Source organism: Phalaenopsis equestris, unplaced genomic scaffold, assembly GCF_001263595.1.
Source record: "Phalaenopsis equestris unplaced genomic scaffold, ASM126359v1 Scaffold000513, whole genome shotgun sequence".
Taxonomy (NCBI): Eukaryota; Viridiplantae; Streptophyta; class Magnoliopsida; order Asparagales; family Orchidaceae; genus Phalaenopsis; species Phalaenopsis equestris.
In genome coordinates, this window is record NW_018164953.1 from 1,050,766 (window position 1) to 1,066,414 (window position 15,649).

General features: G+C 30.9%; 1 protein-coding gene across 2 annotated transcripts in view; it reads right to left on the bottom strand.

Annotated features, from left to right (window-relative positions):
* Positions 1-14,907, bottom strand: part of LOC110028564 (DNA repair protein XRCC4-like) — a 29,546-nt gene extending 14,639 nt beyond the window's left edge. The window contains exons 1-5 of one of the 2 annotated variants that reach the window (XM_020730466.1): positions 14,489-14,907; positions 14,100-14,404; positions 7,711-7,977; positions 7,475-7,617; positions 173-301 (exon numbers count right to left, since the gene is read on the bottom strand). In XM_020730466.1, the coding sequence (XP_020586125.1) occupies positions 173-301; positions 7,475-7,617; positions 7,711-7,879 (441 nt within the window). In that variant the 5' untranslated portion in view covers positions 7,880-7,977; positions 14,100-14,404; positions 14,489-14,907. Of the gene's footprint in view, positions 1-172; positions 302-7,474; positions 7,618-7,710; positions 7,978-14,099 lie in introns of both variants that reach the window. The other variant, XM_020730465.1, reaches the window with a different exon arrangement.
* Positions 14,908-15,649: the final 742 nt, after the last annotated feature.

Genomic DNA, 15,649 nt, shown 5'->3' on the forward strand with positions numbered 1-15,649 from the left:
AAAAGTAGCTATACCCTTCACTGTCAAAAAATTTAAACATAGTTATAAACTGAAAAATGAAAAAGAAAGGAATCGTCAATGGTTGCTATGCAGAATAGCAAAATAAAACGAAAATATGGAGAAAATTGATTCTGAATACATTTACAAAATGCCTCAGAGCAGCATGACTTACACTAAGGCGTATATTTGCATCCATTAGAAAATCCAAAATTTCAACAATATTTTGTTTGCTATCCGAAGATGGTTGGCATTTCCAGCGCCACTCGAGCTTGGTACCTTCCTTTTCAAATGTCCAAGACAACTATAATAGAAACACATATAAGAAATTCATGCTACAATTGAATGTGTAGTTAGGAGTAAATTCAAGCATAAGCTCTTCCAAAAGATCAATAATTCCAACAAATGTTAAAAAAAGAATTGGATATCCCAAAATAAAAGAGATGATAATCGTCACTCAACAGCCCATGATTTTTTTTTCCGGAAAACTTCTCCATATATGCAAACTATGAATAGTGTAACTTCTGTGATATGCTATTAAATTTTGACATGTGACAAAATCACTATCGCGGATCCAAAGCCTAGATCCAAAAAAAAAAAATGAGGATTATATTAAGTAGGAAACTAATCCTAAAACTTGTACTAAAATTCAAAAAATTAAATCAAGATTTGAATTTTATTAGTCTTGCGTGTTCACAATAAGCAAAGCAACACAATTTTACATAATTATGGAGAGAAGTTGTCATGACCTAACCCGAGACTTGGAATTAACCAAGGAGAGAATAGATGATCGGAGAGTGAAATTATATTTTATATTATTCTGATTATATCACTAACAATATAATATTTATAATTTAAGTGAAAGACATAGTAAAGAAAGTAATTTGATTAACAAATAAAAATTTACCTCTCAGGTTACTAATTTCATCTTTTGTAAACATTATTTTTTTTAGTATTCATCTTCTATTCAAAACTTTAACAAGAAAAAATATTAAACAATATAATGAGTTATCTAAGATAACTCAATTGAGCAATCACAGCTCTAAACTATAGTAACTCAAGGAAAAGAGAACAATATGTATACAGATTTTCATATTTCATTATAGAAATTCATATAATAAGCTAATGCATGTAGCCTTGACATTTGCTTAAAGGAAATAATCTAAAAATTTATATGCATTAACTTTAATTTTATTTTGAGGTTTAATATTTGAATTTATTTTTACTTTATACTCTTAACTTACACGTCTCAGGAGTACAGTCAAACATTGACCTAACACACCCTTGACCGATACTCTCTCGTCGACATAGCGGCCAATGATTTAAATTTAACAATTGTCTGAGATTGTATGATGTCTAATTATCCTTGACTGATACTTTCCCATCAGCACAATAATCAATGAGGTTTTACAATTTTCTGGGATGAAAGGAAAAACATTTATGCTCACTGGTACATTATGCAATTGTTTATGCATTACAGTTAATAAGCATAATTCTAAAGGTCATGCAATAATATGTTATATGCATCTCTATTTGAATCTAAAGATTATGCAATAACCTAATTTATGAACTTTTACTAGAATGTGAATGTAATGCAATAATTAATACATGCACATTACTAGAACTTGAATGTCATGCAATAATCAATATATACAGCTTTACTATACTATACATGTCATTCAATAATCAAATAACTTAATAAAAAATGCATTAAGTATCTATTTAATATGCACATTCTCCTATCTAACAATCTGAAGAATCTGCTATAATTTAATCTCATTAGAATAAATTAAAAATGAAATCAAGCATATATTTAGAAATAATGAAAATTACTGCAATTTAAAAATATAATTACTCACATCTAAATTTTTATCTTATTTACTCATACCAATTGTCCAACTCAAAAACTTGAATTTGTCAAAATCTGATATTATGCAGTAAAAATTACTATTCACGTTTATAAATCTCAATTTAAAGCAACCACTTAACTTAAATAGAAAACCTTAACCTGATTAATGTTTTTAATTCTTCAAGTTATTAGATATGGATATTTTTCACCTCAAATTTCTAATATTATTAAACAATAAAATTTGTTTTAATGCTTAAATCAATATTTTTTTGATTTTAATTAAATTTCAATTAAGAACTTACGTTTTATGGTGCAATTTCTTCTTCTCCCTCCAATTTCAAACATTCCTCAATTTAAAATTTTTAGTTTTATCAAAACTTCATATTAACATTTAATATCACTAATTAATTAATTATTCTAAAAAATATATAACACATTAAAAATCCTAACATTTACCTTCTCCTTCTTATGTGAAATCAACATTTAAAATCTCCAAATTTTACAAAACAAAAGTTCTTTAACTATTCACGTCCTATCATCAAATAATAAAATCCACTATTAATAATTTCTAGAATAACTTATCACAATTATTTATTAATTATATAATAATCCTAACATAATTATCATTTAAAATTCAAAGAAAATAAACCCATGAGCTACATAGAATTTGTTTGCAAGAAAATGAATAAATAGCATGACAAAAAGATTAATTGACACAATGACTAGAAGAAAAATCAACATCATTTGTTTACAAGAAAATGAATGAAAATCGGATAATTAATGAACATAATGAAAAATTATAACATATGTTGTAATTAAAGTAGAAACAGCAATTTAAAGTAGAAAAGGAACAGTCGACATATAAAGTAACTCGAAAAAAATGATGTTATTAAAGTAGCAACAGCAATTTAGAAAATAAGAAGAATGCATGGTTACTTTAAAAAAATGAGGAGCTAAGTTACAAATAGATCTTCTTTTAAAAGAACGCAAAAATCCTTTTCAAAAAAAATAAATTTAAAAGTGACAAGGAAAAAGCTTGACCACACAACATAGAAAGGTAGTTATGCATGTATATCTTGGAAACTTAAAGAAAATGGTCAAACAAAGTACTTACCTTCTAATATGATGATGGTACTTAAAAATGAGAATTTCTTTAAATTTTAAAATTAATTCAAGCTTTAATATGGGACAACATGATTGTTTCATCAAAAAAATTGCTATAGAAATTTTACGAGGTAATATATTAATGAATCATAAAGAAGAAACTTTGACAAACAGAAGAACAGCAAATGCTTTCAATGAAAAAAATCACAAACTTTAAAATGAAAAAAAAAAAACATTGAGATTTAGCAATAAGTATAGGGGTTAAGAGACCTGCAAAGTTAGGAGTATTAAGAAGATGCATAAAAAATAATTTGTTAAATAATTCAAATACTCAAGAACGAGAAAAAAGATGCATAAAAAATAATTTCTAAGGCAAGAAAAGTGGACTTTGCTTAAGTTAGGCGTACTAAGAATGATCCTAACAAGATTTTCATAAATACAATAAGACATCTAAAATAAAAATGCTACTATCAAAAACTATTAAATGATACTTTAAAAAAGAAATCATTTCTGAGAAGCAAAATTAATAAAATAATAAGATATATTTCAAAATAAAACAAAATAATATGAAAGTAGCCATGAATAAGTGAAATAATCTATGCAGCAAAATATATAAGAGCATAAGAAAACATGAAATTAGAAAAATTAAATTATTGATTTGTCAGTTTGCCAAAATACAATATTGATGTAATTTTTATGTTAAGATAATTAACTAGAAAAATATAAAGAACAAATAAAAGATTTATATAGTATTTTTATTAATCTTGATGAGGCATACGATCAAGTATTATAAGAATTGAGTTGAGGTATATATTTTTTTAAATGTCATAGCTATGTTAAAATAATTAAAATTTTACATGATCAAGCATTCACTAGTGTTAGAAATGAATACAAAATAAGAAGTAACAAATAACTTTCTTATCATAACATATATCAAAGATCAACATTAAATTAATATTTCTTTGTGATGATTATAGAACTGCTCACAAACATTATTTAACGTTTATGTTGATGTATACTTAAAATAAATTGAGTAATTTAATGGATGAGACCATTGCTAAAATAAGTAAGAAGTTAAAAGATGAGAAAACATTAAGAAAATGAAGAACTTAAAATTAGTAAGATAAATTAGTCGTATAATCTATGATATTATTGAGTAATATTGCTAATTATCAATCATTATTACCTTAATAGAAGATACAATAATATGTATGTGAGACGGATTAAAATTTCATAAATCTACTATATAGTAGAATGGATATATATACATAAGAATATATACTTTAGAGTTATGATAATTAAAATGGAAAAGTATCACAATTAATATATTATATAGTAAAATGGATATATATATATTAGATAGATAGATAGATAGATAAGAATATAAAATTTAGAGTTGTGATAATTAAAATGGAGAACTATCACAAGGGCGCTATGCAATATAAAAATATAACGGACAAAATAATCAATTTTATAAAATTGTACTTAGATCAATTACGTTGTATGATTATAGGTGTTGAACAAAATGGGAGTAAGAATCTTAAAGTGGGTCTATGGCAAAAGTTAGGATGAATTGATTGATACTAGTTACATAAAAAGGATGATGGATTATATTCTATTCACGATAAGGTAGTAAAAAAATAAGAATAAAGAAGATTAGTAGATGCACCAAAAAGTTGAAAAAAAAATATTAACGTCAAAGAATTATGACAAAAAAAAAAGTGGATACTAGAAGGTAACATGGATAGAAGTCTCCAACCACCCTCGAAAGCAAGTAATTTCCAATCCTTCAAAATAAACTTAAAAAAAGTTGCACCTTTCCTAATCAAGGGACTATTTCCAACTTCCTATGTGGCCTGACCTACGAGATCAAACCAAGTGTAGTTAAAAAAAAGTTTAAAATTTGCTCAGAAACGATGCAAACAGAAAACAGAAAGAGGCCACCAAAAATTTACATTAGGATAGATAATGTCCAAGAGAGTAAAAAAAGTGCCAAACTATCGAGAACCTTAAAGAATTGCTCCACAACATATCAATTAAGACCAATACACAAAATTGCCAACAATGGGGTCACAATATCATATTTCAACAAAGGGAGAAACTAGATTCCAAATGATAATGCCCAATCATCAAAATATCGCCAACAATAATTAAGGGTATGAATGCATGAGAATGGGGAGAATTCATCATACAAAAACACCAACAACAAGCCCTTATCCCACTAAGTGGGGCCGGCTACATGTATCCTTTTTCTCCATTGTGCTCAATTGAATGTCATGTTTTCATTTAATTCTAATAAATTAAGATCATTTTTTATACAACATGGCCAGGTCTTTTTAAGTCTACGCCTTTAAGTCTACCTCCATCTTTCTTAACATAAGTTGAATCTAAAACATCTACTCTCCTAATCAGATCATCATATGGTCAACGTCTAATGTGACTAAATCATATTAGACTACTCTCTCTAATTTTCTCTGCCACTGGAGCTTTCATATAAGATGACTCTCTTTAATTTTCTCTGCCACTGGAGCTTTATCAACCTTTTCACGAATACATTCCTTTCGCATTTTGACCTTAAGTGTAAAGCCACTCAGCCAACAAAGCATTCTTATCTCAGCAACACTTAACTTAGTTTTATGCTTCACTTTTATAAGCCAACGTTTTGCGCCATAAAGCATTGCAAGTTTTGCCAACATCTTATAAAATTTTCCTGTAGGCGTTACTTTTCTATCACACAAGAGGTTCGATGCATTCCTCCACTTCAACCATCTAATTTAAATTCTACTAATAACATACACATTTATATCACCAACACTTTGAATAACAGATCCGAGATACATAAAATGTTCACTTCTTTTAAAAATTTGACCACCCATTATTACAACTCTGTCACTATATCTATTACTACTAAAATTACATTTCATGTATTCAGTTTTAAATCAACTCAAACGAATGCCTTTAGACTCTAAAGTAGACCTTCATAATTCCAGTATTTTCTTAACTCTTTCTCTAGTCTTGTCCGCATGAAGGATATCATCAATGAAAAGCATACACCAAGATACAACCCCCTATAAATGTCCATAAGAACATCCATAACTAAAGTAAAAAAATACGGGCTAAAAGTCGATCCTTGATGTAATCCAACTAAAATAGGAAAATACTTGGTTCATCCTCCTTCTGTTTGAATGCAAGTAACAGCCCTATCATACATATCTTTAATGACTTGAATACAGCTTTCTTTTCTAGAACTTCTCTTAGAACACCGTTGTAAGATTTTTCTAGATCAATAAAAATCATATGTAGATCCTCCTTACTCTCTCTGTACTTCTCCATCCAACCTCTCAATAAATAAGTAAAACATTGATGAATTAAACGAGGGTAATAGTATTAGTCTACTAAGCAACGTTACAATTAGCTCCATTAAACCATATGGGTGGAGGCCTAGATGAGAAAACAAGATTCTTCTAAAGTATTTAGCAATTGTTTCAAAAACGATATTCCTTCAAAAGCATTTAGCAATTATTTTAGGTTACACTCTAATAAAGCCTTCATTATCAAAAGACTTAGTAGGTATATGAGCGATTAGAATATTGAAAAGAGGTGTCACAATAACAAACTCGAAGAAAAGAGTAACCTCTAAACTAGGGTTGTAGAAGCTCCCATCAATATATCTTGGGTTGAAGTTGTCAAAAGATTAATGCAAAATAGATTTATATTCATATAGCACTTAGTAAGGATGAATGGGTAATGAAGATTCTTGAGTTAACCCCAAATGGTTCGAGTGGGGCTAATGAGATGATGTCAAAGAAGATGAAGATAAATTTTGAGTGGGCAATGGTATAGATAACTATCAGAAGCATAAGATAAGTTCAAGAACTAAATTCACACGAGTTAGGTTTCAAGAATTAATCCAATTCAATGTATGACATTTTCATATTGCTATTTTTGGCTTTTCCTTCTATAAATATGCAAACTAATATGAGAACCACGTTTTCTTCTTGATGAAGCAGACATAGAAAGGTGCAGACAAGATTTATTGTTTCACATACTATACGTGGAGGTTACAGGTGTCTCCTACAAGCCTTTTTGTTCCTCTCCTCACCTTTCTAATAATATATAGTTGCCGCTGGAACAGTTAAGGACAAGAATAACCGAGGGAAAACAAAGCAAAGAAAGACCGAGTTCAACTACGAGGGTTGTCTAACCTAAACATAAAGCTGAAATTGATCAACAGACATGAGCCCTAATTACCTAAAGAGTTGACAAGAAAGATTGAAATTTTGACAGTTTAAACACTTGAGTTTTGCACAAATACCTTCAAAATTTACAAAATCAATTGCCAAACACATTCAAAATTTATTAAACCAGAATATACAGGATTTATTAAATCCTATTTGAATTTAATCTTACTTATACCCAAACAACCTCTAAATCCCAACCCCATTATATATATCTAAACGAAACTCATAAAAACAAAATCAACAACCACCAAAAAATCATTAAAAACGAGTACAGTAAGCTAACCCTCCTATGCCCTTTGCCAGCATCTTCGAAACCATATTTAGAATCCGGCTGCTGAAACCCTAAATACCGTTCTGCAAGCGCTATGTATTCCGACACCGACTGATCCCACTGCTCTGCTCTTTGCCTCACCTCTGCATCCGACCCTACCGAGAGAGACAAGACATCATTAAAATAAAAAAAGTAATCCATTTGCCGGAGATCGTCACAAATGAGGGCACGGAATAGAGAAACCAAACCCTCGCAGGTCCACGCATCGAAGCCGTCTGTAATGGAGAGGTGGAAGTGAGAGGTGAACCAAGTGCCGCGTATAAAGATTGAGGCATTGCTTCTTCCCGATGCAGAAGGGAGCTCGAGCTTGAGGCAAGTGTGCCTTGCGTCGGCGTTGCGGGCTGGGTTGTATTCCATGTCGAGCGGAGGCGACGAGTCGGAAACTCGACGTCTGGGCGGAGTTGACTCGGTTACAGGGCTGATAAACTGCGTACTGGGAATGATTCGTTAAGTTTCTGTAAGAGGCATTTACATATATAACATCAAAATTAACTCTATTTATATAATTAACATTCAAATATTGATTTTTATTAAATTTATTATGTCATTAAATTTTTTTACATCTTTTTTTATTACATGCCCTTGCTCCTATTTAAAATCCTAGAAGAAAAAAGAAGAGATCTGAAAGGCACTAATGCAGAGTGTAAAAATTATTCTGTCAGGACTTCTAACGTAGAAAATCATTTGGAGTCCAATGAAATCACGCCACGTGACGGTGACAGAAAAAAATAAATTTGTCCGGTAACACAAGGGAATATTCCTCCCATGTTATTCATGTGTTATTGTGTGTTATTCAAAGGTTATAGATGTGTTATTTTGTTATTATAATACTGTGAATATTCACATAACACAATAACATCTGAATAGCATATAATAACACCTGAATAATAAGGAATAACACAGGGGGAAATATTCCCGTGTTACCAGGCCAATTTTTCTGTCAACGCCACGTGAAATGATTTTATTGGACTCTGAATCGTTATTTACGTTAGGAGTCCTGATAGAATATGTTCTCTGGAGAGTAACAGAGTCGGAAATTTTTCAAAGACGAGGCACACATTTATATAACATGATCTAGAATATTTAAGTTATACTCACAAATTTGTACTACTTGAAGATCTGACACACATATAAATAAAAGAAAAAGTAGCACAATGAGACAACCTAATTTTTTATGTGTGATAAGCAATGTAAGGGAAAAAATACTGAACTCTAATAATTCACTTGTCGAGACGTTTAGTTTATAAACTTCTAGAAAAAAAAATGTCTAGACAATCTTCAATTCGAATTCAAAAAACTATTCATAAAAAATACATCGAGATTCGTGTTTGATGAAAATTATATTGATGCCATCAATACAAATTTGCTTGATCTGTAATTGTAGATAATTTTAATTTTTGAGATTTTAATGCAAACAAAATTACTTCATACATTAATACTTATGCCATAATTTATTTCAAAATGTATTAAACAATTGACATAATCTGTAATAAATAGATGGATACAACATAGCTAATTCCATTGAATGTGAAGAGCTAACAGCAACTTGCAGGGGCATATGAGACGAGAATTGTTATGAACATAACGTTATATGACACATCCATATAATTATACATGCATTTAAAAAATAATATTGCTTGCTACATTTAATAATGACATTATAATATGAAGATAAAATAATGTATAAAATATTATTTTTACTTATAACGATGAGAATAACAATCCAAAATCAATGTCACGCCCAAATAAATACAAGAATCAAAATTTATTAAAAAAATAAACATGTACAAAACCAATAAAGAAATATTTTAAAATCACATCTAATAATTATTTATGTTAAATCTGAATTTGTATTGTGAAGCATGGTCAAGAATGGAAGCGGTACAAACCTCGAGTGAGAGGTAGAGAGATACAGAGAGGTAAATAAATAATGAAAGTGCGCACACAAACTTATCCCATAAGAGTGAACTGAGATATTTCCGAGCTCTGTGACCTATTTTATATATTGCAACTGAGATTACAAAATAAAAGGGAAGAGAGAACTCCCTACACAATGAGTATAGAAAGAAGTGCCTAAAAAGGCCCAAGCATATAGAGACAAAAAATTCCTAATATATGCTATGGACCCCCTATTTATATAAGATATAGGGTCGAAGATAAAAAATTAGATGCTTGCCTCTGCTTTAAAAGGCTCAAGCCTAGGCACCCAGATCTATATAAAAGCGAAAAAGTAGTTTTTAGCCCATTTCCTCCAAATTTTCTCCCATGTTCTTCTTCAACCGACATAGCATCCTAGGGAAAACTAAATTTCTCAATTTTCTCGTGATCTAGGAGATTAAAAAACAGAAGAACAGTATAATGATTTCTTGGTATCAAAGAAATTCATTCCGGAGAGAGGATTTGTGTCTCCTAGAGGGGAGGTAGAAAGTATATTAGGTAAGAGGGATTGGGTAGAATTGTGTTTCAATACTAGTGTTATAGTGATTTATGTAGTTCGGGACTTCTATTCAAATTTGCCCGAAGCTATCAATTATGTATATGTTAGAGGGAAGCAAGTGGATTTCTCCTCTTTTAGGATCAATGCACTGTATTCTTTGTGAAATTTGGGGGATTTTGATATGTTTATAATTTGACAATTAATGTTATTTATATTTATATATTTTAATTGATGAAATTGCACTTTGAGGAAGATTTTTGTGTTGATTTTGTAGGATGCAACAAGGATGGGCATCAAGAATCAAACTGAAACAAATCGAAGGTTGAAGAAAAATTTGGTTGTTGGGCACCTAGGTGCCTACCCATTGGTGCCTTGGCACCAAAACCCAACCAAAAAACAGAGAGCATGGGGCCAAAGTGTCATCGAATGGGCGCTTAGGCACCGCGATAGTGAGAGCTTAATCGCCATGAACTTGGGCGCTTAAGTTCATGGCGCTTAAGGTCCAAATGAACAGTTCCAAACCGAGAGCTTCGAGCTTAGGCGCCAGCCCCTGGGCATCTAGGCGCCCAAAACTGAAATCAGCAGTTGGAGCAGTTCAAATTTCGAGATCATGGGAAGATCATGGTAATCATGGGGAGATAATATAAAAACGAGGGAGACGAAGTGGGGAGGGTTGCTTCTACTTCGCTTCAATTTTAGCTTTTCTTATGCCCAGACAGTGAAGAAAATTCTGAAATATTATCAACAGAAGAAGGGAGGTGTGAGAGACTTTGAAGAGAAATGCTCGTATTTTATATATATTCTTTATTATAAAAAAGAGAAAGATAAGTTCTTTTTTATAGTTTGTTGTAATATATTATTTGCAAGACTTTTGTATTTTAATTGCTCTTTTAATCAAATGATGTGTCAATGTGTACAAGTAAGAGTAGTGAGTAATCTTCCTTTTTCTCCTTTGGGATGGGGAAGTAAGATTGATTGATGTAAAATTGTTGTTCGTTTTTGAACAAAATCATTATATAGTGATGAATAATTTTCTGAACTTTATTTACAATTCATTTTGGTCATTTTATTTGTTAAGATTTGTTGTTAATTATGAATCTTGGAAGAGATAAAAATATAATCAACTAATATGTTAATCGCATTAGCCTGTAGGAATAAAAATATATCTTGTAGGGTGTTTGTTTTATTTTTTATTTTGAAAATAATTTTGATTTAATATATGTATAATTTTTATTCTAAAAAAGGAAATTTCTAATTTTAAAAAATGAGACCGAACAGATCTCAAATATTTGGTTGTTTAAATAATCGAGTACAACATCAGGAGTAATATGTCACCTTAAAAGATGATAATATCATTTAATAATGAACTCAATTATTCAAACTAAAAATTTAGGATATTTGTTTGGTCTGTGAAATTTCTAACAGACTCTTCTCCTACCTAATCCGAAGATTAAATAGGGTTTAAATTATTTGGGTTATTAATTATCATATAGGTGCAATCCCTTATAATTAATTAGATCTTAAGAAGTTGAAATCACTTTAAAAAACTCTCCATTAAGATTGGGGCTTTGTCTTCAAAGTTTAGTGTCCACGATTGGTTATGGTAAAAACAAGTGAGAAGGGATCAATGTGGAACAATTATTTCCGGAACCCAAAGGAGCGAAAGATATGTGATGTCAAAGATACTGAAGAAACCTCAGTGACATCTCAAACTAACTTATGGTTTGACTTTATATTTTGAAAATGTTGTTATTTGATATTTACTCCTGTCATTTTATTTTAAATATATGACTTACATTGCGTGGAATACGATCAACGCAAATAGCCTAAGATAAAATTTATGTCATACCGAACAACGACCTCCGAATTTAGGGCTAATATCGCACGCCAGCGATCATGCGAAAGCTTAAAAAATATTGAGAGGATTTACGTCGTGTTAGACGAACAACCTCAATGTTCTAAAGGTTTATGTTGTTTAAGTTTATGGAAAGTTTAGTTGAGGATCATCCTTCGCTTCATGTTTTGATATTGATTATCGTTTGAAGGTTGGCCACCACTCGCTCGCGTCATATTGTTCTTGAGAAGAGGAGGGACGAGAGAAATCATACCTCGAACAATCTAGCATAAGTTATTTGTTGTTTGTTGTTGTTAAGTTTATTATTGAAGTTATTAAAGTGGAAATTTTATTTTATGTTAAGCGACACCGATCAAGATTCCATGGTTTCGTCGTCCCGACATCACTATTAGTTTTGAATTTACTTAGTTTATACAAGTTGTTAGACTTATTTAGATGAGAGAACTCTTGTTAGTAACCTTAGGTTACCTCCTCCAAAAAGTCCTCATAAATCCAAAAGGGTGAATTATTATTGTTATATTATTATTTTAATCTACATGAAGAGTTTGAATTGATTTATTAAAATCTTAAATACTTTATGATTCCTTCTTTTGTTACAAAATTTTGTATAATTTTTAAAATTGTTTTGTTCAATGAATGTGTTAGTCTCATGTTATAGGGTTTCAACCTAACCATATGTCCTACGTCATCTATACTAGGGCTTCTTTTTTACATGTCAGGAACGCGTAAAGAAAAACAACAATATCATGTGTATAAACAAAGCATATACAATCAAGTGCAGTAAAAGAAAATATAGTAGCACGTATATTCCGCCTTAGATTATATTTCAAATAAGAATTACAATATATGAATCCATACTTATTAACTTATATACTGGTTTTAAGACAAGAAAAAAATGAATGTGTAAGGTTTCTTAGGAGAAGCTAGGAAAATCATCTCGATTGCACACTTATATCGAAAAGAATCCCCGGGCGCCACGAAGCGTGCCATCTAGGTGGAGGGCAACAAACTTCTTAAGCAACATTATCAGTGATGCAAAAATTAAGAAATTTACTTACAATTCACTCAATTCTTATGTGTTTATATATCTCACACTTAAACTTTCATGTTTACACACATAGTACTAAAATTTTTAATATCACATAAAAATTAATATCATTATCATCTTTCTAAATGAAATGCATTTTTTTTATGGATGTGTTGAAAGTACCAAAGCGCTATGCATGTAAACATAAAAATTTAGGCTTTAAGCATTTAAATGCATAGGAATAAAGTAGCATGTAAAAATTATTTTATTTTCCTCTAATCATCTCTTATCCTCCAAAAAGGACTTGAAAATTACAATTCAAAACAAGAATTATATCTTCAAATGACAATAATTGATAATATGGGATTGTTGCTAATGCTTCCAACACAATAAATATTATATTACAACTCTAACCATTTAAATACTTACTACTTAATCTTTATGTATTTACATATTCATCACCTAAATTTCAATTGTTACAAACATACCACCTTACCTATGCACGAGTAAACCAAGATTTCCAAAATAATCGCTTCTATGTAAGTCTTCATGCTAAGGGTCCGTTTGGGGCAGCTTATAAGTGAGGCGGCGTTTTGAAAACCCCGCCGTACCATTTGGTTCGCGCGTTTCGCCAGCTTATCTGAAACTAAGTTTGGGTTCTTACACTAAACGCAAGCCGCGGATCGACCCTTGCGGCCGGCCTACGGGCCGCGCTTCAGGATAAGCAGTTTATCCTGAAACGCACAAGCTGCCCCAAACGGATCCTGAGTTTCACTAGGGTCAAAAGAAGTAATAAGCGTAGAAAATAATTTAAATTAATGAACTGTTTTAGAAAATGAAAAAATATATTTATTCAATTATTGGAATCGGCTTTAATAAAAATTAGATATCACAATTAGGTCTTACTCAAATCTGAAATCAAATAAGCTTAGTTTAACCTTGTAACCTAATTTCTGTCAATAGAATATGAAAGATTGACCTACATACCACTCAATTCTTATGTGCCTATATATCTCACACCTATATTTCACTTAATATATATATAATATATATATATATATATATATATATATATTAAAAAGGTGATATCTTTTGTGTGACAAGAAAGATTTGGGTGGCAAAAATGTAAAAGCAAAATTTCTGTGTTAGATTTGTAAATACATAGGAATTGGGTGGTATGTATGGAAATGCCCCAAATAAACTTACTGATTTTTATAGGAATAAAGAGACTGAAAAATGAGCAATTAAGCTAAGTTACCTCCATTTGATCTCCCAAATTGACAAGAAAAGCATGTGAAACAGTGAGAACTGAAAACCCTTCGCCATGTTCAAGTGTGCCAAAACCAATTTCATACAGCTTGTCCAGTATATCTGAAATGCTTGATGAAGCACACCGGAGAGCTTTCAAAGCAGCAATCCTTCTCTCATGAAATTCAATATATGAAGTTAAGGCCTCAACACTAAGCTCCCCCACAATTCTTGGCTCAAGATCTGCTCTAGTGACGCCTCCTGCATCATCAATATCGGCAAGTGCGTCCCAATTTGGAGTAGGGATTCCACCAGCTGCGCTTAACCCTTGTGAGCCATTATCTGCCAAAATTTTAGCCAAATAGTAATAATCATAGCGCAATGCAGTCCTATCCTCACATTGTTGATGAAGCATAAGGGATGGCGCTAAAGATGGGTCGGCTGAGTTGCACACAGCAAGTTTTGGACACACATGATGCGCGAGCTTCCTCTGTGGACTTTTCTGATCTGCCGTCACAGCAAATTCATGAATACTCCTCGCTAACTGAGCACAAGAAACTGGCAATTCTTCTTCTAACTTTGTGGTAAATCCTTGAGGGGATTCAAAGCTCGCAGCCAAAATGGTGTCGCTCTGGATCTGGCTCAAGATGACCTTCTTCTTGTGATTAGCGTTCACCGGCTTGCCAAGCGTTGTCGGAACCGCCGACAGTGAGGTAACCACAACAACAACTAGAAGAATGGACTTGTGAGCAGCTCCAAAAATAAATCCACCAGAAATAAACCTCATCACAAATAAGAGAATCACCACCGCAAAAACGGCCTCGAGAAAACGTTTCTTGAATGGATAGTTGTCCTCCTGAACAAGCTGTGTTGCAGCTTACTTATTTGTCATGGATGTGTTAAATAATTCATGTTTCAACTTTATACATAAATTTCAAAAGAAAATTACATAATAGTCAAGATCTTTTAAATTCATGATTTTTTTGTATGTAAAATAAAGTGACGCATATTTGTATTCATGATGAACAAATTTGATTTTGATGGAGTTTCTCTCTCTTCTCTCTAATCCCTTAAAACTTTCTGTACTTTCTGATGGAGATAAATGTACAAGGTGTGCTAGGTAGAAAGAGGACCCATTCTCAAATTCATGTTTTATTTAACCACCATCCACCAAGGGGGTTACTAACCAATAGGTTTTATGATAATTTAATAAATTAATAGATAATTTAATAAATTAATTGATTTTATTAATAAAATCAATTAGATAAGTTAGTAACATTTATTTATTTTAGGGGTTATATGAGTTACAAAAATAAATATCATAAGTTACGAGTTAAGAAAATAAATAACTTAAGTTATCAAAATAAATATCATAAGTTGTCATAATTTATGACATAAGTTATGAGTTAAGAAAATAAATAACTTAAGTTATCAAAATAAATATCATAAGTTGTCATAATTTATGACATAAGTTATGAGTTAAGAAAATAAATAACTTAAGTTATCAAAATAATAAATCTCACAAAAATAAATCTCATAAGTTATTAAAATAAATGTGAG